Source organism: Chlorocebus sabaeus, chromosome 3, assembly GCF_047675955.1.
Source record: "Chlorocebus sabaeus isolate Y175 chromosome 3, mChlSab1.0.hap1, whole genome shotgun sequence".
Classification (NCBI taxonomy): domain Eukaryota; kingdom Metazoa; phylum Chordata; class Mammalia; order Primates; family Cercopithecidae; genus Chlorocebus; species Chlorocebus sabaeus.
In genome coordinates this window covers 51,932,206-51,958,204 of record NC_132906.1, presented here as the reverse complement: position 1 = coordinate 51,958,204, position 25,999 = coordinate 51,932,206, and the positions used below count along the sequence as shown (strand labels likewise).

General features: G+C 32.8%; 1 protein-coding gene across 2 annotated transcripts in view; it reads left to right on the top strand.

Annotated features, from left to right (window-relative positions):
• Positions 1-25,999, top strand: part of KLHL1 (kelch like family member 1) — a 790,359-nt gene that overhangs the window by 527,109 nt on the left and 237,251 nt on the right. For both annotated transcript variants that reach the window (XM_038007727.2, XM_007960556.3), the window contains exon 4: positions 18,853-19,049. In XM_038007727.2, the coding sequence (XP_037863655.2) occupies positions 18,853-19,049 (197 nt within the window). The remainder of the gene's footprint in view (positions 1-18,852; positions 19,050-25,999) is intronic.

The window sequence follows — 25,999 nt, the reverse complement described above, 5'->3', positions numbered from 1 at the left end:
TACGTTAAAATCACCTAGAGAGGTAGCAATGTCTAGAACTTCAGATATTCCATCCTGAACATTATACATTTTACAGAGGAACGCTTTTCTATGCTAAGCATGTTCAAAGCAGAAAAATTAATTTTTTTGAGAATTACATATTTCATGTTTCAAATAAGCATTTATAAAATCTTCTTGAGATAGATCACAGATGTGTTGGTCTGCTTTAAATTAATATGGGTACACAGATATATATTCAAAGCCTCTAAATTTCTTAATGCTGCCCAATCAATGAGGTAAAAGTTACCTTAAAATGATCAATAGTAAGTTGTGGACTCTGTTACTGGAATAGGAACGTCAGAACATGAATTGACTAGTATTGTCTCTATCAGATTTGTGTACTTTTATAGAGTATCAATTATGATAGGAGTTCATTGAAGTGACTCATAGCTGTCTTGCTCTCAAAATAGTTTGAATAGCTTAAACCGACTCTCATATTGCTATATAGTGGTTCAGTACAGGTTTGGTTCATAGTTTCTCCCCATCTAATGCCAGCTCCCTTTAGGTAGCAATGGTGCCTGACAATTCAAGTATATTAATGCCTGACGGTCTTTGTCCTGTGAATACACTGAACAACTCTCAAGTTTTACTATATTTATATGTCTACTATGTACTATGCCTTATGATGAGGTCTGAAAAACAATATGCCAAATTGTACGTGTTCCTTGCCTTTAAGGGTCTTCAAATTTATCACTAAATACAAATTTTTGTTATCTTATTTTGGTATAAACATACCTTTTGAGATATATATATATATATAAAGTATATATTTGATATATATGAGATATATGTACTATATATATATACACACACACACACATATCACCTAGTATTTCCTCATTTAAGAATAGAACCAAATTTTGAAAACGACAGATATTGATTTTGAATCCACTTGCACACACATTAGGATTTGAATCACAGCCAAAAATGGATGTTCACATTTTGAAAAGAAAAGAAAAACTATAATATATTTGAAAAGGATGCACTGAGGTTCACTGTATTTTTCAGTTACTTTTAGACTGATAGAAATTTCCTCCTAGTTTATCTCTTACATAGTCCCTACTATCCTGACATACTTGAAAATATACTGTGTTCATTGATGTGTAAGAAAATAGAGTTCTAACAAATATGGGAGATGGAATTGCAAGGTTACTAACAAAATGTCAGTTCCTGTAGAGAACTGATAAGGACAAAGTTTAAATAAAGGAAGCTGTCCATCTAGTAGTGGTATTAAGAAGAGGGGTAGGAAATTAAACTGCCAAATGGCAGACCTTTAATCATATTGAAGCGTTAACTTCCTTGTGAAAAAAGGTTGTGTGCCACTGAAGTTAATTAAAGTCTTCGTACATGCTAAGAAATGTTAAGATAGCTTCTGCTTACTGCTAAACATTGGAATGAAATAAATATACACACATAGGGGCTGAGATGTTTAATGTCCTGCTTTAATATTAAAAAGTGTATATCAACCTGGACTTTACCATTTAAACTCCTTTCAGAATTTTTATTGTAATTAAAAGTAAATTATTGTTTCATTTTTATTACTGGTTTAATTCAAGTGGCATGAATTATGCAAGCACATTAGGACATTATTAGTTTTAAACTTAAGGCTTTTAATAGATGGAAAATTCTATTCTCGATTTACGAAACTGAGTTTTCAAAGACTAGTTTTATGTATTATTATTACCCATTGTTTAAAAGTATAGATTTAAGTAATTTTCAGAGGATGTTTAAACAACCTGTATATTCAATTAAAAAAGTAATAAAAATAAAATCAATAACATAATTTGTATGTCACCATCAAATCCTTACCTTTCCATCATTTTAGCAGGAAACGTATTTCATTTGTGCGTATATATGTTTAAAATTGTGTGTGTGTGTGTGTGTAAAACATTGAGTACTATCATATAAAACGAATTTGGGAAAAATATTGTGCCAAAATAGACAATAAAAACGATTTCTATTTTGTGACTCTTATGAAGCTTTTTATTGTTGTTATTGAACAGTGTTTTGGCTTTGTGCCATGAGGCTTAATAGAGAGACTGCAAAAGAAATAGATATGTGACTTTTAATATTTAGGAGTAAGGGTTATGTATCTATCATAGTGTAAGTCACAGTTATTTTCTGGGTTTTGAAGTAAGAAAAATCTCTCAGGTCCCATAATCAACTTTACTTTCTTAAACAATCTGTTTGGATTTTATTTTTCTGTTGCTCTCAGTCTTATAATTGTTTTCATTTTCCTTTACTTTGTTAAAAGCTGGGAATTGGATCATGAATTGAATTCAGTCACCACTTTTCCAAATGTTCAGGGTACCTGCTATGTATTTTCCTACTTTAATCATAAGGTGCACTATATTTCTTAGGATTTTTCCACCTGTACTTTGAAAACACTTATACACTTTATTCCTTTGTATTTGTAAGTGTGGTGTGTAGAATTTGATACGAGATATCCAGGACCTATTTTGACCTTCCCTTGAATTGATATGCAACTACCACTCAGTGTGATGTGGGCAGCCCAAAGTTCATTCTGATTCTTGGACATTTATTCTAATTGGCATGCACCTATTTCTTGCTTCTTATTAAGTACTTGAAATATCTCTTGGACTTCCCCATTTTACAGTTATGGATCTTGGTCAAATTACTTAACTTTCTGTAGTCTTAAGATTCCTTAAATGTAAGAAAGGGAAAATAATAGTCTTTAAGTGAGAGGGTTACTTTAAGAAGTAAACTTGTAAAATTAAGCTAGTTTAGCATAAAGTTTAGCATGTAGCAAACACTCAATTATGATGATTATGCAGAATATGTGATTTTATAAGTACAAATCCTTTGCACAATCTTTCATAAGAATAACAATAACATCTGAGAACTGGGAGCATATATTCACTTTGCTTATCAATCATTTATTAATTTTGAGTCCAATTTATTATATGTTTCAGCATTATAATGTGTTTTTTATTCATATGTATGATTTGGTATACATATATAATGGTACATTTTTTTAAAAAACTAGCTTATAATTTTGCTACCTTGTGTATTTGAGATGGATTTTTATTGTGTATTATATTCATGATTTTGTCATGTTTTATCTTAATTGGTCCTTACATCAATATTCTGAGATAGGTAGGTAGTCAACATCATATTGTCAGATACAGAAATAGCACCTTAGCTACATGTCAACAAAATTATTATAAGATGTAAAATAATGGACTAATTTTTCCATGGACATTTTGACATCTTTTCTACTAGATCTAGAGTTATTCAGCATTCTGTCTGCTTAATACGAAAGGCAGTGCTACTCATAATTACTTATATCATTGCCACATTGAGTGAAAAGCACGACTTTCCATTGACCTAGTAACAACTGCCATCATATATATATTTTTTTACAATTAATATTGTTGTATATCAAATCATGAGTAGTCTGAGGAAGTTATATAAATGATACCCAAATGGAGAATTGTGATTGATGCTTCTTAGCACTATTTAAAATGTCATCCTCAGACTTGCACATTCATAATTTCATAATTTTAAATTTAATTTTATTTTATCATATTTATCTAAAGACGAATCATAAAAAGATTACAATATTCAATTAGTAGCATTTTCCAGAATTTTCCATGAAAATCTTAGCTATGCCTCACAATATTCAACTTTATCTTATAATTTAAGCAACTGAAGCACCAATTTCCTAAATGTTTTTAAATAATACTTTTCTTTGAAAACACTATTTTACTTCCATTTTAACTATTTGTTAATATCTTCCATTTAAAGTTTGGTAGAGCTGATATGATTTGCTGATAGTATGGGGGAAAACAAGCAAATAAAAACAAGCAAAACAATCCTGTCGTTGCACCCTTCTTAAGACTTCTGCAAATTACCATTTTGCCATTTTTAATGAAGAGTTCACTTTCCCATTATGCTTGGGAAAGGATGCTTATAATGGGAACACTAAGCACTTTAATTTTAAACACTTTGTCTCCTTCAGTTGAGGGATATTAGTGCAATCCAACCAGGAAAACACATTTTAGCCGGAAGTGGACTGCATGCTGAAGACTTTCTGAAGGAATACCTTGGTCACTGATTCCTTTGGACTGTGAACTTGAGTTTTAGTCTCTGCATATTCTGGCTGTTATTGCACTCCTGTCACAATACTCAACCAGAGAAAATGTCCTAGTCAAATGGCACTTACATGAGTCTGATGAATCTGTCCCACCTCATATTTTTTTCTCTACAGAAATGTTTAGGTGTGGTGAGAGGAGAGGATAATGCAAAATAAAAGTCAATAAAGAAATTCTAAAGACTGGTAATGGGATTCAGTCTTACAAGAAAAATATAAAAACTATTTTGCATTCGTCTAAAATATAAGTTTATTCCTGATAGATCCATGCCTGAAAAATGAAAATACTACTTGGAAATATATGTCATTAATTATTTTCATGTATTTTCCTGGGCTATGCACTCTGCTTTCTGATTAATGAGCATTTTTGATTAACTGACAAATTTGACTAATTCAAAAATGATGTAATAGGACTTTTTGGATTATTTTTATGAATTACTATTTTACTTGACAAATTCAGTTAAACAAAATATATCTAGAACCTTTTAATCAAACCCCCTTGCTTACATTTATTTAACTTGTTTTCCACATCTTAAAATGGCTTCAAAGTGGGGAACAAGTGGGGATATTTCCCCACTATCCAAGTGGGAAAATAACAGTTATATGACCTATGACATAACTCAGTGTGCTGGGTAGTGTTTTCGGAAAGAATTTCATACTTATCGGAAATGCTGTATCTGTATGCCCCCTTGGTAGCACTCTGTAACTATTGCACTTCCAGTTCACTGGGGCTAAGAAATATTGATTTTAAATATGGATTGTGAGATGTGAAGCTTTCAAGAAAGGCATGAATGTTCGCAGTCAGAAAATAAAAGCGGTGATCTCTAAAAATGACTTATAATGGTAGCAGCAAGGTAAGGAGGTAACATATGAAGCATATTTTGGAAATCAAATAGAGCCTCATAAAAAATTACCTGTTAAACAAAAATAAAAGAATCTCTATCAACACAGAAACTCAAGAGTGGAGAGGAATAGGTATGGCGGACTCTCCGAGGGCAGGATGGTAGAACTCACAATCTGGACAGAATGTCAGATAAAATATCAAAACTGCCAACATTTTTCTTTCTACATCAAATCCACCCAAGTTACTGTATAAAATATTTAAGCATCTCAAGATGGAAGAGCTCTGCAGATAACTTCAATATATCCTGGTTCTACAGAAACATGCTCCTACTGACATACTTACCCCTTTCTATCTCCATTCTAGTTTCCTGATGAAGTAGAGTACAGCAGACGAAAACAAATTCAGCTATTTACATAAGCCACCAAGTTATGGCTTTTGTCCTAGTTTTATTTCTAAATATCCATGGTGTATAAGGCTTTATAAATCAAACAGAAAATACTTGGAAAGACATTCAAATTCAAATAAAAACACCTATGGTATAATTTTCACAATAAATAAATGTCTTAAAACTCTGTTTGTATTCATAGAAATGACATACCAATTAGTTTTTCTTCTCAGTCACCAAGACAAAGAGGTAAGCATAGTCAGTTACATTACAAACTAAAGGCAAACATTTTCCTCACCATATACATGGGTGTTGTTATATTAAAATCTGAGAGAAATATTTCATTTGAGTATTCTCTCTCTCTCTATATATATATACACACACACACATACACACACCACTGTATACGCTACTTTAGACATCTTCACTATTTAGCCAAAAGTGGATATGACAATGAATTATAGAACTGTTGCTTCTGTTGGCTGATTCAAGTTCAAATTATTTTGTCCAGGAGCACAAGTCTCTAATAATTTCACACATTAAGCAACAGAATATTTAAATCTGAAAATCAAACTCAACTGAGTTCAAAGTACAATTAATTTAAAGGGAATTGAATTGTCTCTGCATGTTCTACATAAAGGTATCCTAAATTAAAATAATGACCAAAAGGACACATCTGTGATAAGTCTGGTTCTTAGTTAGACACATTATTTTACTTAAGTAAAGATTTAAATAACTTCTGTGACCATGAGTTAATCATTTTTTTTTTTTTCGCTGCTCTTACAATCAAAATTTCCTCGAGTGTTGCATGACATGCTATTTTAGGTTAAACTCCATAGAAAGTAGTAAGAGTGGGAAAAAAATCTATGGAGTTGATTAGGTACAGAGTCATAAAGTATAATAAATTTGAAGATAAGACATGTACTCTGTTGTTAAAGTTGAGGGAGCTTAACACCTATGTATCGATGTGAGTCAAGAGAATGTTGCTTTTACTCTGAAAATGATTCCTTGTTCTTTTCAAATGATGGATATGTAATTAGAGTATCTTTAAAGCAATTTAAGTAAATTTGAGCTACTGGCATGTTTAATTCTTACCTATCACGCAGTGGACTTTTATAGGAGTAAGGTGGACAGATAGAAATTAAACGAATAATGGCTTGTATTGTCACAACTACTTTTGAACTGCTCTTTGCATAACTTTTTCTCACTTTTTAACAGTTTCTCTTGAACTCTGATATGTATTTAGTTCTCAAAAAACAAAACCATGTCTTTCTTGCGACTGGAAGGCATGTATGACTTGGTTTATAGATTAATTAGCTCTAGGATTATATAATTTCATAGGTAGAACTTGTATTCTGTTTTCTAAAATCAGTTTGCTGTAACTTTTAGAAGATAACTAGGATTTTAGAAGATAACTAGGACCTGAGAGAGAGGAGGCCAGAGTGCCAATAAGGTGGTACAAGTTGGCAATAAGGAATAATTTGATGATAGCAAAATTCTAAATTACGGTAAAATTTAAATTCCTTTAACTGTTAAAAATATGTGTAAATTGCCTGAACCAAATCCCTTTAACTCTCTTTCCTTTTTTGAAACATTTTTTTTCAAAAAATTCTATGAAATGATTGATATAAATAATTAAATATACCAATAAATGATGGGGAACAGACAAATTTCCCATGTAGAAGAATTCGAAAGTATTTATGCCAGTTATTCCATCCTTATGGAGATAGAGTACAACTCCCCTCTCCTTAAGTGTAGGCTGTGCATAGGGACTTTTTTCCAGAGAATACAGTATGTAAAGGTAATAAAGAATAACATTACAGTGGAGAAACCTGACATACACTACCTCCACACATGATCAAGATGACTGTCACCAATGATAAGTCACATTGATAATGTTTCTTTGATAGCATATGATGAGACAGAAACTTCATTCATAACCCCAGTCTAATAATAATCAGCAAAATATCAATTGAAGAACATTTTATGAAATATTAAATTAGTACTCCTCAAAACTGTCAAAGTCATCAAAAAAAGGAAAGTCTGAAAACTGTCACAGCAAAGAGTTGCCTAATGAGACAGAATGAGTAAATGAGATGTACTATTCTGAATGGTATCCTGGAACAGAAAAAGGGCATTAGGTAAGAAAAGAAAAAAAAAAATCTATGAAATGTGAATGGAGTACAAATTTTAATTGATAGTAATGTAACAACATTTGTTCATTAATATAACACATATATGCATGTAAGATGTTAATAATGGGGGAAACAGGTATATGTTATATGGAAAAATCACTGTACTATCTTCGCAATTTTCTTTTAATCTAGAAGTATTTTCATATAAAACTATATTTTAAAAATACCTGTGAGTTACTAAAAATATCAATTTTGAAGTTTGAATTTCTAGAGTGACATTGACATTGTTTCTCTCTTTTTTCAATTTAACAGAATGATAGATAAATTGAATTTATTTTGTGAATTTTATAGGCAGTTTTTGCACTTGTCTGGTAGAATGCACATTTCTAAAACAATACTTTTGGAAATATGCGTTTCCAATATAACATATTTTGTAGATGAAATATAGATACTCTGTGCATTTGTTAATAAGGGATGATGTGTCTAATAAGAAATAGAACCATATCAATACATATTCTTTTATAAACTTCACTTTTTCCTTCCCATTCTATTTTATATATTTTTATGTCAGTGAAGTACAAATTCAAATATCTTATAGAAAAACACAGTTTAAGTCTACTCATACATATTTGGAAGATTTAGTGGCCTTAGCATTTACTTAAGATATAATTGTGGATAAATGTAGCACACCTTATTGGTACTCTATTCAAAAACTATTCCCCGTTTAGTCCCCCAGTTGAATCAGAGGAGGGTGACTCTTTTTATAAGCAGTTTATAGGATCAAAACCAATTATTTGTATTTCACTCCTTTCCTAATGATTGAGTTAGGCATGATTATGTGACACAATTTTTGCTAGGGCAGCTTGGAGAAAAATTTCTGGGGATTCTTTGGTAAAACACTGATGTAAGAGATATATACATAAATAAATAGTTCCTCTTCTGCTACATGTTTTCCTGTCTGAATCTGAAACCTGAAACTATGGCAACTATGACAGAAATTGAGGAAGTCACTTGAGGAGATGCCTGTTTCCTGATGATGTGTCGACCCTCTCAATTAATTAACTCTGGAGACAAAGCTCCTCTGGACTTGCTAAGAGAGATTATAAACATTTCATTTTTATTTGAAAACAATCTCTAAAAGTTGGCTGTTATTAGAAACATCAACTTCTTAGGTATCTCAAGTTTAATATGGCTATTGTGTATTTTTAACCCAGTTTTCTATGGCACCTAATTAAAAACATGTAGATTGTCCCTTTTAGTAAGCTTATTTGAGAACGTTATGCCTTGAAATCAACTGTGAATGAAAATGTAGAATTACTTTTCTTTCCATTAGTAGTTTTCGTGCTTTTTAAAAAGTTAACTTTTAAGTCAAATACTTGGCTACTCTTTTTCTTTTTACATCTAGGTCTGTCTGAGCAATGGCCAGGTTACAGATATAAAGAAACATAGCATGCATGAGGTAGCTTAATTTATGTGCATTGAAGCTTGACGCCGGCTAATATTCCATTTGTGCCTCTGGCTTTAACAAATAGATTCTTTCATTGGATACATTCCAAGTTTTAGAAAATACAATATTAAAACTATTTGAAAAAAACAATGGTTATAATACTCAAATTAACCTCCAAAGCTAGCAATAAATAAAAATATTATTCTACGGATATCTTGTGAAAATTCTTTGTTTCCTTTTTTGGGGAAATAATTAAGAGATGCTCTGAAAAAGTTCTGTCTGAATTATTATGAAGTGTATTATTATCAGGGGTTTGAATTTAGACTGAATAAATTTGTTTCAAGACAATATCGTAAAAACCCTGTAAGTATGTATACTGCTGCTGAATCTTTTTTCAAGTATTGATCTGGGAAGGTAAAAATACACACACATATAAAGAAATATAGTAATATACTTTTCCAATATAAATGGTCAATCATATGCCATTTGCCTGGACACCCAAGCCAAACTATGTGGAATCCTCTGAGATTTTATTCCTTGCTGTCCACATCCAGTATTCACTTTATCAGTCAGAGTCCTATCAGAAAACAAATGAGCTTAAGGGAAGAGAGCATAATAGAGAGATCAATATGGGTCAGAATGTTCAGAAAGTGATGGAAACACACAAGAATTAGCCACAGTGATGGAGTAGGAAGATCTTCTCACACATACACACACACACACACACACACAATTTTGTATGGCAGGCTCAATTTTTTTTTTTTTCTTTTTCTTTTTTATTATTATACTTTGAATTCTAGGGTACATGTGCATAACGTGCAGGTTTGTTACATATGTATACTTGTGCCATGTTGGTGTACTGCAGCCATCAACTCGTCAGCACCCATCAACTCGTCATTTACATCAGGTATAACTCCCAGTGCAATCCCTCCCCCCTCCCCCCTCCCCATGATAGGCCCCGGTGTGTGATGTTCCCCTTCCCAAGTCCAAGTGATCTCATTGTTCAGTTCCTACCTATGAGTGAGAACATGCGGTGTTTGGTTTTCTGTTCTTGTGATAGTTTGCTAAGAATGATGGTTTCCAGCTGCATCCATGTCCCTACAAAGGACACAAACTCATCCTTTTTGATGGCTGCATAGTATTCCATGGTGTATATGTGACACATTTTCTTAATCCAGTCTGTCACTGATGGACATTTGGGTTGATTCCAAGTCTTTGCTATTGTGAATAGTGCCACAATAAAGATACGTGTGCAGGTGTCTTTATAGCAGCATGATTTATAATCCTTTGGGTATATACCCAGTAATTGAATGGCTGGGTCATATGGTACATCTAGTTCTAGATCCTTGAGGAATCGCCATACTGTTTTCCATAATGGTTGAACTAGTTTACAATCCCACCAACGGCTCAAATTTTTAAGATTATATTAAGAATATGTTTTTCATATGATAGGTTGGTGCAAAAGTAATTGCAATTTTCTCATTGAAAGTAATGACAAAAACCACAATTACTTTTTCACCAACCTAATAATAGCATATGTGAATTGTCATGACTATAATCATGTTTCATATATTGCAAACACTCAGAAAAAATTATTGGTCAGGCATGGTAGCTCACACCTGTAAATCTCAACAATTTGGGAGGCCAAGGCAAGAGGATGGCTTGGGAACAGGAGTTCTAGACTAGCCTGGGCAACATAGCAATACTTAATTGCTACAAAAATAAAAATAAATAGCCGAACCTAATGGTGCATACCTGTATTCTCACCTATGTGGGAGGCTGAGGCAAGAGGATAACTTGAGACAGGGAGTTCAAGGAAGCAGTGAGCTATGATCATTCCACTGCCCTTCAGCCCGGATGACAGAATAAGACCTAGCCTCAAAAAGAAAAAAAAGGAAAACAAAGAAGAAAAAAAATCACACAACCCTCAATGTAAATTATAATATCGTATATTTGTTTGATTTTTATTTGCATTTAAGCACTCAGAATATGTTTCTATCTACTTGTCAACTCAAATCATTTATTAAATATATTTTGAAAATACAGTTGAGTATTCTTTTTAATGCTTTATTGATGAATAATCGAGATATAATAAACTGTACATACACAAAGTGTATAATTTGATACGTTTGGCATATGTATATACTTGCCACAAATTAATGAATATATCTATAATCATCAAATGTTTTCTCATGTCCTTTTGCAATCTATCTTGTTGTCCTTCCTTATCCCCACCTAGTACATAAGCACCAGTGATCTGATTCCTTACACATCAGAATTTTGGGGACTTTCAAGAATTTTGAAGTTAATCATAGAGTTTGTATTTATTTTCTGTCTGGTTTCTTTCACTCAGCCTAATTATCTTGCACTCAACATAATTAATCATGATATTTCATAATCAATTTATTATTATTATTACAAACTATTCCATTGAATAGACATACTCCAATTTTGTTTAGACATTTACCTGTCAGTTAACATTTTAGTTTTTTCCAGCTCTTGGCCATTGCAAAATAAATTTTCTGTAAACATTCATGTACAAGACTTTGTATCAGCATATTCTTCCTCTACTCTTGAGCAAACACATAGGAGCAGAATGGCTGAGTCATAGGAGAAAGAAAACTGCAAAATTGTTTTCTAAAGTAGTTTTACCATTTCACATTTCCGCAAGCAGTACTAGTAGAGGTGTTGTGGTGTGTCATTGTGTTTGTAATGTGCATTTTCTGAAGCACTGAAAATATTAAGCATTTTTTGTTCATACGTTTTCTTTTGTGGGTTGTCTGTATAAATCATTTGCCCAGTTTTTCTTTTAATTTAGTTTGAAAATTCTTTAAATATTCTATATATAATATTTTATCAGATATGATTTGCAAACTTTTTTCCTAGTTTATGGTTCATCTTTTTATTCCTTTAATAATACATCCTACAGTGGCCTTTTTTTTTTTTTTCCTTTAAATAGAAGCAGGGTGTCATTCTGTTACTCAGGCTGGAGTGCAGTGGCATGATCTTAGCTCAGTCTTGCAGGGAATTGTATGAAGTCTGGTTTCTCAATTTGTTCTTTGAGAAATTATGTTTTTGATACTTTATCAAATAAATTTTTAATTAACAAAGTTTGTTTATAGAAGTTTTATAGTTTCTGGGCTCGGTGGCTCACGGCTCTAATCCCAGCACTTTGGGAGGCTGAGGCAGGTGGATCACAAGGTCAGGAGTTTGAGACCAGCCTGGTCAACATAGTGAAAACCCGTCTCTTCTAAAAATAGAAAAAAATAGCTAGGCCTGGTGGCAGGCGCCTGTAATTCCAGCTACCTGAGAGGCTGAGTCGGGAGAATCACTTGAACTCGGGAGATGGAGGTTGCAGTGAGCCGAGATCGCACCATTGCCCTCCACCCTGGGTGACAGAGCGAGACTCCATCTCAAAAGGAAAAAAAAAAGGTTTTATAGTTTAATGTTTGAATTTGATTCATGATCCATTTTGAGGAAATTTTGTATATCATTTGGGGTATGCATCAAATACAAGTTTTCGTTTTTGTACACATATCTGACTCATTCAAAGACAATCTTTTCTCAAATGACTTACCTTTGTGCCCTTGCATAAACTTTGTAATCAGTCTTAAAATCAGGTAGTGCTCTCATTCTCACTTTGTTATTTTTCAAAATTGTTTGGACTATATATTGTAGGTCCGTTGCATTTCCATATGAATTTTAGAATCTGTTTTGCAATTTTCATAGGATTTACTGAGATTCTAAATGTGATTGTTGTGCATCCATGGATTAATTTGGTGTGGAATGAAATCTTAGCAATACTGATCTTTGAGCTTCTGAGCACAGCATATCTCTACATTCCCCTACCACCTCAGGACTTCTGATTAGAATGCTATGTCGGATGATCCCCAAGACTAACGCCCAGTTCAGTGATGAACTGGGAAAGTTCACAAGACTCACCATATAGTTTTACCAATGGCTATGAATTGTTATGGCAAAATAATACATAACAAAATCAGAAAAGGTAAACGACCTATGGGGCGAAGTCCAAAGGAAACCAGGTACAGACTTCTAAGGGTTCCCTTCCAGTGGATGGCCACTGAACATACTATTTTACCTTCAAAGAGTTGTGACAAAGTGTGTGAAATGTCAACCAAGGAAGCTCACTAGAGATTCAGTGCCTGGAGTTTTATTAGGTGTTGATCGCATAAACCTCTGTCTAACACAGACCAAAATTTCAGACTCCCAAAGAGGAAAACTGTGTTCAGCATATACCATATTGTTTGTACAGTTTAGGCACAGTGAGTCAATTTTTATCAGTTAATGATGAGAATCCTCTTGAAATCTAAGTTCTCAGATACCAGCTGGAGCAAACCTTGAAAGCAGGCCTTTCAGAGGATAGTAATGGTTCAGGCCTGCTGTGCTCATTCTTTTCTGCATAAATTATATTGAGAGAAATAGTTAATTAGATTACAGGAAGTCATCCTCCCAATGTTCTAAAATCACAGTAAAATGAAATCTGTAAAAACCGTGCCATCAGCATGTAGGCCTTCCATCTGATTTTCTCTCAATATCTATGCTAAGACGCGTGCAACCATCTTCTTGACAACTTTACTGAACAATATAGGTAAATTTCCTCTGAGATTTTAAATCAAAACAATATGTTGAAGGTGTATATGAATAAAAGAGTGTTGTAATCTGTTTAAAATTAATAACAGATTTTAATGTGTTCCTCTTATTTTCTCTATTTTAACTTTATTTTTATAACAGCAAGTACACTTTAAAAAAAACTAAAATTGTTATACAAATATAAGTTTCTGTAACCTATAAAATACTTTTTGCTCAATCTTGCTATGGTATTTTATAAACCTTAAAATATATATCATTAGTTATTTCTGATGTAATTAATCTTAAAATCATTCAAATCCATATAAATACCTCAACTTCAAATGAAGATCTTGACAATATTATTGTATGATAATGTTTTTGATAATGTAAAATATAAACACCTCAAGGAATTTTATTGCTATAAATATCTCCTCTAATAAAGTGACTTATGCTCCTCAACCTTCTACTTTTTGATAATATCTCCACAGCAAGGTTTTATAAGTTAAAATTAAAATTTTAGAATTTTCAATAGCTTTTAATTTTTATTATTGGTGTTGTGTTCTCTTTTTATATCAAAACTAGAATTTATGTATCTAATTTAAGTGGAAATTAATATATAATAAAAATACTTTCATATTACTCTAATCACTATATTTTCCAACTGTTTTCTGCAGTGTATCTGTTCTTCTTTTTCCTTCATCAACTCACTTTTATGCTTGGAGGCATGCTTTAGATTTCTTTATTGTCTTCTTTTCAGTTAAAGTCATAAATAAAACATAATAGTCTTTTTTACCTATTAACCATGTTGTCATATTTGAAAGCAAAGGTATCTATCACCCAACAGATCATTCTTTAATTATAAAAAAATTATATGAAGAAATCTGTAAGATACTGCCTAAAACATTCTATGACACTTAAAGCCACCAAAAATAGGGCACACTGACATCATGAGCCTCTTGATCATGATGGAGAAGGGCAAAAGATCACCTATATGGTGTCCCTGCAAAAAAAAAAAAAAAAAAAAGAAAAATAAAAAAAAAAACACTATAATCTAATAAAGGGGAAATAATATAAGTCCAAAAGGAAGGATTCTACGAAACAACTAGTATGGATTCTTCACTAACATAAATATTATAGATGAAAAAATGTCAGGGGAACAGTTCTAGATAAAAGGAATCTAAAGGAACACCACAAGTAAATGTAATGTATAATCCTTGATGAGATCTTGAATTAAAAAAAATAAAGCTACACAAAAAACTATCTGAATATATGGGAAAGTGTATGTCATAGCAAATATATCAATTTCATATGTGATAATTATATTGTCACTCCATTGGAGAATACCTTTATTCTTAGATGATGCATACTGAAGTATTTAGGGGTGACATGTGATGGCTGAAAGTAGCTCTCTACTAATTTTGCAGCTACAACATTAATACACACATACACATACATATGGCAAAATATTAACACTGGGTGAAGCCAGATGAAGGGTAAATGGGTGGGTTTTGCAAATTATTATAGGTTTAAAAATTTTCAGAAGACAAAATTTGGTATGGAAAACAATAGTTATTATGCATAAAGGACTTTCTTAATAAATGTTCTGTCCAAAAGTTTTGAATGTAGATAACATTTTTATTATGTCGTAAAACTATTCATGATGAAAAGGAGAAACTTAAGAAAAAATGGTAGTAACATCACAAAGTTAAAAAATATCCACAAATTGGCAATAATATACTTTCAAATTTCAATTAAATAGCAACATAGTTATAGTTAGATAAAATTACATTTTTCCTAAAGTCTTATAGTCAAATTTCAAATTTCGTGCAACCTGCCTTCCAAGTTCACACATAAACTAAGATAATCCCCGTATGTAGGCACTAATGTCTGACATTGATTATTAAAAGCTGCAATGTAGGCTTTACTAAGGCAAATATATATATATATATAAATGAAAATATAAATGAAACAATTCGAACTTTAGTCAAATTTGGAAGACTCAGAAACATGAATAAAACAGGATGTTATTTTCTCAGGTTTAAAATTCTTAAGATTTTCCTTTTAGAATAGTTTCAGTAAGATTGGCACCAACTCTGAATGTCTGATAGAATTGAGCTTTGACTCCCTCTGGTCCTGGAATTTTGGGGGAGGTTTTTGTTTGTTTGTTTGTTTTTTGTTTTTCTTTTTTACTGTTTCAATCTCAGTAGTTGATAATGATCTGTTCAGAGTTTTTATTTCTTCCTGATTTAATCTAGGAGGATTATGCATTTTCACGGATTTATTCATCATCTCTAGATTTTCTATTTCGCGCACATAAGGTGTTCATAGCAGCCTTGAATGATCCTTTGTATATTCCTGTAGTATCAGTTGTAATGTCTCCCATTTCATTTTTAATTGAGGTTATTTGGATCTTCTCTCTTATTTTCTTGGTTAATTTCACTAACGATCTTTTTTTTTTTTTGAAACGGAGTCTCACTCCGTCGCCCAGGTTGGAGTGCAGTGGCGCGATCTCGGCTCACTGCAAGCTCCGCCTCCCAGGTTCAAGCCGTTCTCCCGCCTCAGCCTCCCCGTAGCTGGGACTACAGACACCCACCACCACGCCCGGCTAATTTTTTGTATTTTTAGTAGAGACAGGGTTTCACCGTGTAAGCCAGGATGGTGTCTATCTCCTGACCTCGTGATCCACCTGCCTCGGCCTCACAAAGTGCTGGGATTACAGGCGTGAGCCACAGCGCCCAGCCACAATTTTCTTCATCTTTTCAAAGAACCAGGTTTTTGTTTCATTTATCTTTTGAATTGCTTTTGTTTATTTGTTTTAATTTCATTTAGCTCTACTCTGATCTTTCTTATTTATTTTCTTCTGCTGTGTTTGGGACTGGTTTGTTCTTGTTTCTCTAGTTCCCTGAGGTGTTACCCTAGATTCTCTATTTGTGCTCTTTCAGACTTTTTGATATAGCATTTATTGCTATAAATTTTCCTCTTAGCATCACTTTTACCTTATACCACAGGTTTTGACAAGCTGTGTCATTATTATCATTCAGATTAAATAATTTTTTTAAATTTCCATCTTGATTTCATCATTGACCCTAAGATCATTCAAGAGCAGATTATTAATTTCCATGTATTTGAGGTTTCCTTTTGGACTTAATTTTGAATTTTATTCCACTGTGGTCTGAGAGGATACTTGATACAATTTTGATTTTCTTAAATTGATTGAGACTTTTGAGACTCGTTCCTGGTCTATCTTGGAGAATGTTCCATGTGTTGATGAAAAGAACATATATCCTGCAGTTTAGGGGCAGAATGTTCTGTAAATATTTGTTAAATCCATTTGTTTTAGGGTATAGTTTAGGTCCATTGTTTCTTTGTTGATTTTCTGTCAACAAAGACCAATTATTCCTAGGTTTAGCCATTTAACATATTTCAATATTTCGTGGAGGCTTTGTTAATTTTATAAAAATTCATTTTTCTTTGGCTTCATCTGATTGGATTAATTTGGAACTCAGAGCATAAATGCATATTTTGGGTTAATTACGATTAAAATGAAATTATATAAAGATACAGTAAGAGTTGAAGAAATTAATAGTGAAGACAAAATGTAAATATTATTAAAATCTCTTAAACTATCTTTGTGTCAAAACTGCTGTTTGTGAATGTATTAAAATTCTGTGATGCCAGTAATTCCCATGGGAGAAATTTCTAGAAGTAAAGGTTGCATAAATTATTATGAAGTGATGAGTAAACAGTATGTTAGATATGTCAAAGGAATTAGCCATGAATTCGAATCTTCATTTAAGTTAAAAAAATAAGGTTATACAAAAAAGTAGATATGCCAAAGAGAGAATTAGTGAATGCAAAATATGAAAAACTTACAGACATGAAAAGAAAGAGAAAATTCAGTGTACCCCTCAGGAATAGACTATAAGAGAAAATGGAGGACGCAAAGGTAGAGGTGAAGAATGATTTAAATAAAAACGGGAATAATTTCCAGCATTAGTGAAAGTGCATATATTCATATTCAGTAAGATGAGTGATTTCTAATAAAAATTAATAAAAAATTATACTCCTTAAAAATCCTATTAATATTACTGCATATTGCTTATTAACAAAAATTATAGTTAGAAATCATTATTTAATTAGACAATCCACTGAAAAGTTTAATTTTATAATATAGAACAGAAGACAAAAATAAACAACATATAATATGAAAAAGTTTACATAATTACAGGTACTGACTAATTAGAATATACTTCCTATGTGTCTTCCATTCACTTAAGTTTTATTAACTCCTGTAATTAGCTGTTATAAGAGAAGGAGAGAAGATGCCCATCATAATTGCCTTGGTCTGGTAGTAAAACACATCCTGTTCCTCATGATCCATTAACAAGAGCTTGTTAGATGTCACACCTAACTCAAGAGAAATGTAGTCTGACTCTATGTTCAGAAAAAAAAAAAAAAAAAGACTGGAGATATTTGTCATGAAGAACTAGTAGGCTGTGCCAGAAAAGTGGACTAAACCAGTTCTGAGATTGTATAACTTGTAAAACTCACTCAGATACAGATAGTAAATCTAAATGATAATAAAACCATTGAACACATTGTATTACTAATTAAAATGTAACTCCAGATGATTAAGTCCATAAAACTTCAAAGATAAGTTCTAAATTATTCTGGATATTAGAAAAACAGAGGAAACACTAAAGCACTAAAGAGTTTTGTTTGTTTGTTTGTTTTTGTTTTTGTTTTTTGTCTTTAAGATAAAAGGGGAAAGAAAAACAAAGAAAGAAAAAATAAAAACCGAAATTATAGACAATTTTAAACATGAGTACAGTGGGTTAAATACAGTACTACCAACCTGCAACACATGCATTTATAAATGTACGGACATGTATTAATCATCCACAAATAGATATTTTATATTCAGATACAATTATATACCTTGTCAGATACTTAGCGAATCTCTGCTCTCCTAAGTTTGTAGGCATATATTCTGCACCTTATTTTTCTCTCTATATTCCTTATTTCACAATCAAAGGAAGAACTACCATTTCTGCTAGTATACAGATGTATTGATTGAAACTGCATTTCTATCTACTGAGTGATTTTGAATATTACGTGAAATACGAAATGCAAAATTCTTAAAACAATTGGTGACCTTTACTGAGTTATATTTATCTTGATTATCAATCTCAGTTTAGATCTGTTTTAGAAGATTGTCCTAATGTTTTGAGTAATATTATGATACGTATTATTTCATGTTTTAAAAATAGTTTCATAATTATCTTTGCTTATGTTTAGGCTGCTTGGAATTAAAAGAGGACACCATTGAGAACCTTCTTGCTGCAGCATGCCTTCTTCAGCTTCCACAGGTGGTGGAAGTGTGCTGCCACTTCCTCATGAAGCTTTTGCATCCATCTAACTGTTTAGGAATTCGAGCCTTCGCAGATGCTCAAGGATGCATTGAATTAATGAAGGTGGCCCACAGCTACACAATGGTAAGGAAACTTAATCTTTTAATAATGGAGACATATTCTCTGTTATCAGAGGTAAAAATAATTACTGTCATGGCATTAGCAAGTTTTTTAAGTTTAAAATGAGTTTTCTATGCTTGGCACATTTTTTAGTATGAACTATAGTGTACCATAATGTATATTCTAATTTTAAAAACCACATTCTATACGGATTTATTGTTCTTTTGTGGAGTTATTTTTTATTTCATTTTACATTTATTGGTTTATTATAAAAGATATTGCAAAGGATACAGATGAAGAGATGTGTAGGGTAAGGTATGAGGAGAGGGGTACACAGGCTCCAGGCTCTCCCTGGGCACACCACCCTCCAGGAACCTCCACGTGTTGCAATCGGGAAGCTTCTTTATGGCTCTATGCTCACTTAACAGGCAATACAGATAGATAGATAGATAGATAGATAGATAGATAGATAGATAATTAATAAAGCTATTTAAACCGATTTTCAAAATTGTCCCAGGTGTATATACCTTTGTACATTCACTTCCACAGCTTCCCTTTTATACACTTTTTCCGCATTTTTCAAACCTCTCCATCACAGCATATTATATTGAGTGTGGCTATGCCAGTATGATTTTATAGAAAAAAATTAAGCCTATTTTATATGTTTTCCCTTTTGTTCCCTGTATGTGTGTGTGTTTATATATATATGGATGTGCATATTTAACAGCTTTATAGAGAATCTAAAAGTCATTTCAATTGTACAGTTTAAATTTGTGTACTTTATAGCATGGAATTTTTAAAATATTAGTTCCATTCTAGGATAAAATAACCAGTTATAAGTCTCATACCCATCATATTACCTATCCTAGAAATAATCATTCTAAAAGCACTTAATAGAGTGAGTGCCTGGCAGAGAGGCCCTGTATCAATGCTACCCATTTCTACTGTGATATTATTATTAATATTATTAATGTTTTCATTGTTATTATTGAAACAACCAGTAAAGTCTTATGGAAATTTTTCTGTCCAACTCAAAGAAAGAATTAAAATGAGATAAATATTGTTAAGCTTTATGGTTGCTATTTATTTCAAATTGAACACTTTTTCTGATCGCTAATGAGTCAACCACTTAAAAGTATTCTGATTGCCATTTTGAAACAGAGTCTCAAAATTATTTTCTTTTTCCTTTTTAATCCTTTAAGCAGATTACTAAATTAAATGAAAATATAGAAATAAAAGGAAGAAGATACATGATTTGTAATTCTATTGTCAAATCCTTCTTTAGAAGTTTTCCATGACAGGCACGATGCTACCTTTGAAATTATATGAACCATAGCAAATCAAGGTAAACAAATAATTCATCAACCAAAATATCAAAGTCCAACTGCCACCGTTTAATTAGGCATATTTCATTACCTTTAGGAGCTCCTGGCTTAACTAAGCCAAAGAACAATATGCCTCCATATCCAGAGGGATAATGGTCCCTTCTGGTCTAATTTCAAATTATTAATTTAGTAATGAAAATGTGTTCCTTGCAGCTGCTTGGACTGTTCTGCAATTTATTACACAATAGTAACACATTTTTTTCTTCAGAGACTTTAAAATGTATGCTTCATAGGAAAATATATTTAAAACAGAAATATAGAAGATTTCTAAGGTACTCAACATTCTGAATGACTCTATATTAATTTATTTCTTAGACTCTATATTAATTTATTTCTTGTGACATATAATATCTGCTGAAATTTAAATGATTTTGAATTATTTTGAAAATCTGGTGCTCTGGTATTCTATAGATGTTTACAGTAACTATTTTACAGAAAAATTACTGACCAGTTTTCTTCCCGGATCTATATTGTCCCTTCAGTTCCAGCAGTTTAAAATGAGTGTTTTGCATCTGATAATGTGATTTCTCATCACATATTTGCCTCTGATCCTTGTCCAATCAGGCATATGTTCTCATCTAATCTACCCAATCTGTGCTTTGAAAGCAAACATATTGTGCTGTTTTTTTGTTTTTTGTTTTGTTTTGTTTTGTTTTTTGTTGTTGTTTTCTCCTTAACTGCTTTAACAGCAAATCATTCCATGTATTCTACTGCATGCAGAATAAACTTCTCTCTTGACTATAATTATTTGTCTGATTGCTTAATACATAAGTAACACTTCTAAAATGTTTAAATTTCTTGCCCAAACTCTTTAGATATAAACTTGATCTTCAGAGACCAAAGGTCTGGTCTACCCAGAATTTAATTTGCTGCCTGTATTTCTCTTCTTCATTATTTATCATCTTTCCTTTGGCAATTTCACTTACGTATTTGGCTTCAGCTACTGATTTTGTGCAAATAATTCCAAAATCTTTCGGGAAGGTGATCCAGCTTGGCAATGAATCATGTGCAAAATACTGGAGAATTTTGATTGCAAGCTCACTATCAGGTAGAAGTGTAAAATTAATTCTGAAACATCAATGTAACTATGTCTGCATGAATATAGAGATAGTGCCAAAATAACATCACTGAAGGAAATAGTCTCATTGTACTCTTACATTACATTATGAAACCTGTGCTTAATTCTGGATATAACATTTTAAAAACAATCGAGAGTGGCAAACAGAAACAGATTAGAATAACAAGAATAGTAAATTTTATGTGATTGTGTACTATGAAGAAAAGCTGAAAAAATGGCTGCCTATGCCAGAATAAAATTAAGGCATGACAATGGCTGTCATATATTTAATAGAATGGACTTGTGTTTAAAGCAGGGGTGTTTAAGTGTTTTTCATTCTGTTTTTAAATTTATTTTACTAATGCAATTCTCTGTTCAAATTAAATATTATATCAAAGTATCATTTTAGAATTGATCTGCTTTGGGTAAAGATGGACAAAAAGTCCAGAGTCTCCTTCCATCTCCCGATCTTTCCTTGCCTGCTGAGTTTATTTCCGCTGATCAGCATTGCTACTTCCCTCCAAAGTCAGCTCTGCCTTTTGGAGGACACACGTGGACCATTTTTATCCAGCAATCCTTTCTCTAGACGGTTCTGGGTTAGAACTTACCAATAAGAGGCATTCATATAAGATATGAAAGCTAGAAGAGAAGCAGCAGCCATTATTCTTCACAGGCAGTTGGAGGAAGATGTGTAGGCAAATGGAAAAGTAAAATAACTTACAAGTGAGTTATCAAAGCTATTGACCCCACTGTTGTAGGCTGACATCATTGTTGGGAGGCCTCTGGAGGTCCTTGAGGAATGCAGTGTCTTTGCAGAGTGCTTTTGAGAAAATTCATATTGAAATGAAGTTTGAAATCTTTAGTAGAAACTTCCCTGACCTTCATAGTTTTTTCAATGGCTGTATAAACCTTCAATTCTCTATTCATATCTTTTAAACTTAGAACATTGAGTGTTTTATTTTCTTAATTACAAAAAATATTCAGAATATACCCCAACATAGCATGTATATTCAATCTCCATATATATACACATATATGTGTGTGTGTGTGTGTGTGTGTATATATATATATATATATTTTGACACAGAATATCACTCTGTCCCCCAGGCTGGAATGCAGTGGTGTGATCTCAGCTCACTGCAACCTCTGCCTCCCAGGTTCAAGCAATTCTCCTGTCCCAGCCTCTCAAGTACCTGGGACTACAGGCGCTTGCCCCCACACCTGGCTAATTTTGTATTTTTAGTAGAGATGGGTTTTACCTTGTTGGTCAGGCTGGTCTTGAACTCCTGATCTTAGGTAATCTTCCCACCTTGACCTCCCAAAGTGCTAGGATTACAAGCGTGAGTCATCAGGCCTGGCTTCCATATTCTGATATACATAGTTCTCCATACCTAGCTTCTAAGCTGCTACCCAGGCATTTTTTCTCAATATTAGATGCAGTTGCTCTCATTCCTGCTAAATATGTGTTGTATAGTTCCTTCACTGTTACTTAACTCAGATATTTCTCTTGTTGGAATCATTATCAAATTCTGAATAATCCCTCCCTGTTTCTAGTTCAAGTTCATTCATGCCAAAGAAATATCTTTAAACTTCTCAGGGCATTACCTCTCACAATTGAGATCTTAGTATTCCTTTCTTTAGGATTGTGTGATATCATCATAAACTTTCTTATACAATTAATTATTTTTATTTCTTTGCGACTAGTCTTTACAAATATATTTTTGCAAATTTCTTTATGATAAGAGAAGAAGCCTTATCCATTGAATTTTTTTATTCCATCAAAGTGTCTAGTATCTTGTAAGACGTTCATCAATTCCCTGTTTCCCTTGGGTACTTTTGTAGAGCTTTCTTTAATGCACTCATTCAACAAGACTACAAGTGTGTGCCTTTGACATTTTTTTAAAATCACATTTTCTGCTATTATTTTCCCTGTTCATACAGTTCTAGTCACATTAACCTTCTTACTGTTTTTTGACGACACTAAGCATAACTTCACTTGTGGAGTTGTGTGCTTTTTCTTTCTTCCCTCTGATGGAAATACTCTTTTGCCAAATATTTATATCTGTTTCTTCTCTACCTCATTCAGATCTCTGTCAAATGTTACTTCCATAGAGACCCATTCTCTGAAAACTCCATGTAATGTGCCAGTACCTTCAAAACTCTCTATTCCCTTACACACCTTTATATTTTTTAGGGTACTTAGTTCCTGGCTTTACAATACATATTTGTTTTTGTTTTTGTTGTCTACCTGCCCAATTAATATATAGTAGCTTCTTGATAACATTAAAAAACACTTTTATAACATAAGTGCCTAGATAAATCTCCATATATACTATTAATTACTAAATGAATAAGGGAAGGTATAGTGACTATTGACTGCTATGTACCAAATTCCCTGGGTGCTACCAGTAGGTGGCATAGGGAATGCAGTGGTGAACAAAATAGAAATGATATTGCCCTTAGAGTCAAGGTTGATATATTGAATGAAAACAAATTATCATTACAAATTATAACTATTTATGCCTATATATGTGTGTATGTATAAATGTGTGTGTGTATATATGTGTGTGTATGTATATATATGCACACACATTTATACATACACACATATATAGGGGTAAATATATATATATCATGTGTATATATGTGTGTGTATGTATATATACACATATATACATATAAATACATATGTATTTATATATAAACACATATATAGGCATAAATATATATGTGTGTGTGTACATATATATGTACATATATATACACACACATATATATATACACACACACGGTAAATTTTACAAAGAAAATTTATAAGGGGCAATGGGAAGTCTAGGCCAGGCGCGGTGGCTCACGCCTGTAATTCCAGCACTTTAGGAGGCCAAGGCAGGTGGATCATGAGGTCAGGAGATCGAGATCATCCTGGCTAACACGGTGAAACCCCATCTCTACTAAAAATACAAAAGAAAAAAAAAATAGCCAGGCGTGGTGGCGGGCGCCTGTAGTCCCAGCTACTTGGGAGGCCCAGGCAGGAGAATGGCGTGAAACCGGGAAGCGGAGCTTGCAGTGAGCCGAGATCGAGCCACTGCACTCCAGCCTGGGCAACAGAGAAAGACTCCATATCAGGGGAAACAAACAAACAAACAAACAAACTCTCTGTCTCTCTCTCTCTCTCTCTCTATATATATATATATAGAGAGAGAGAGAGCGCAATGGGAGCTCTCCCATAAACCAGAAAAATACTCTTTAAATAAGTGAAGTTTATATGAATTGTAAAATTGAGGTAGAATTAGTCAGGTATAGATTTGGTTAAAAACGTTCGTAACAGAAGAAAATGGATGTGCCAATGATCTGAAGTGGGAAGGCAATTGTTCTGCTTAATGAAATTCAAGGTAGATGGGCTGGTGGAGTGGGACAAGAAGAGAGATAGTTTATGAGGCTGGAGATTTAGGCAGAATCAATTGTGCAGGGTTATGGAAACTTTATAAGGAGTTGGGGATTTATCTGGAGTATAGTAATATGCCATTGAACATTTTGAACAAGCAAGGACCAAGGTTTAATTTTAAGATGAGTCATCAGACTGACATAAAAGGAAGACAAGAAGAGAAACTAAGAATAGAGATTAGTATACCCTAGAGGTGTATATCCCTGCTCACATAATTTGTTTATAATGATAAATTACCATTATAAATGACAATTACATATGCCTATATATATATGTATACGTGTGTGTATACATATATGGTAAATTTTACAAAGAAAAATTATAAGGTGTAATATAAGATGTGATATATACTCACATCCACATATTAGGAGAGTGTAAAAGAAGAAAGAGAGTGAGGTAACGCTACCTTCTGCCATTGTGCTTGGCACATAAGCAGCAGCTTTACTGATGGCAAGTCTTACCACCAATGGTGCTGGTGAGGGCACATGTAAAGTTTAAAATATTGTCCTATTGCCACTGTAATTCTAGGTGTTAGATATATTCATTAAATTTGCTCTTTTCAAAAATCCCTGCAAGGCAAGTCTTATATACATTTTAAAAGCAGTAAATCTGTGATTCAGGGATGTTAAATAATTTACTCAGGATCAATAAATAGACATGCTAGAATGGGATAGTAAACTCAGGACTATCTCACTGCAGATTTCATGCCCTATTCAATATGCTAATGAATATACCATGATTACATATTGCCCATAATATTAAGTGAGATTTCTGATACCCAGACACAAGATATGAATTACTTCAGACAAATGGATATCACAAACCTGAAAGAGAAATGAGACCAAATCACTTTATGATTTTTTTCTCAGGTATTTTTTTTTTCCCCCTTCTCTGTTTTCTGTCCGGTGCTACCAGTATGACTTAGAACATTTCGTTAGGTTTAGGCTGGAGGCAGAGGCAGTGGCACTAGGCCTAATTAGAGGCTACCTTGTTCGTAAGTATCTTTGAAGGGTGGAAGACTCACACCTGCAGCATAAAGCCTTCCAGAGTCAGTGTAAGAATAGCTGCCCTTCAGAATCTCGGTAGC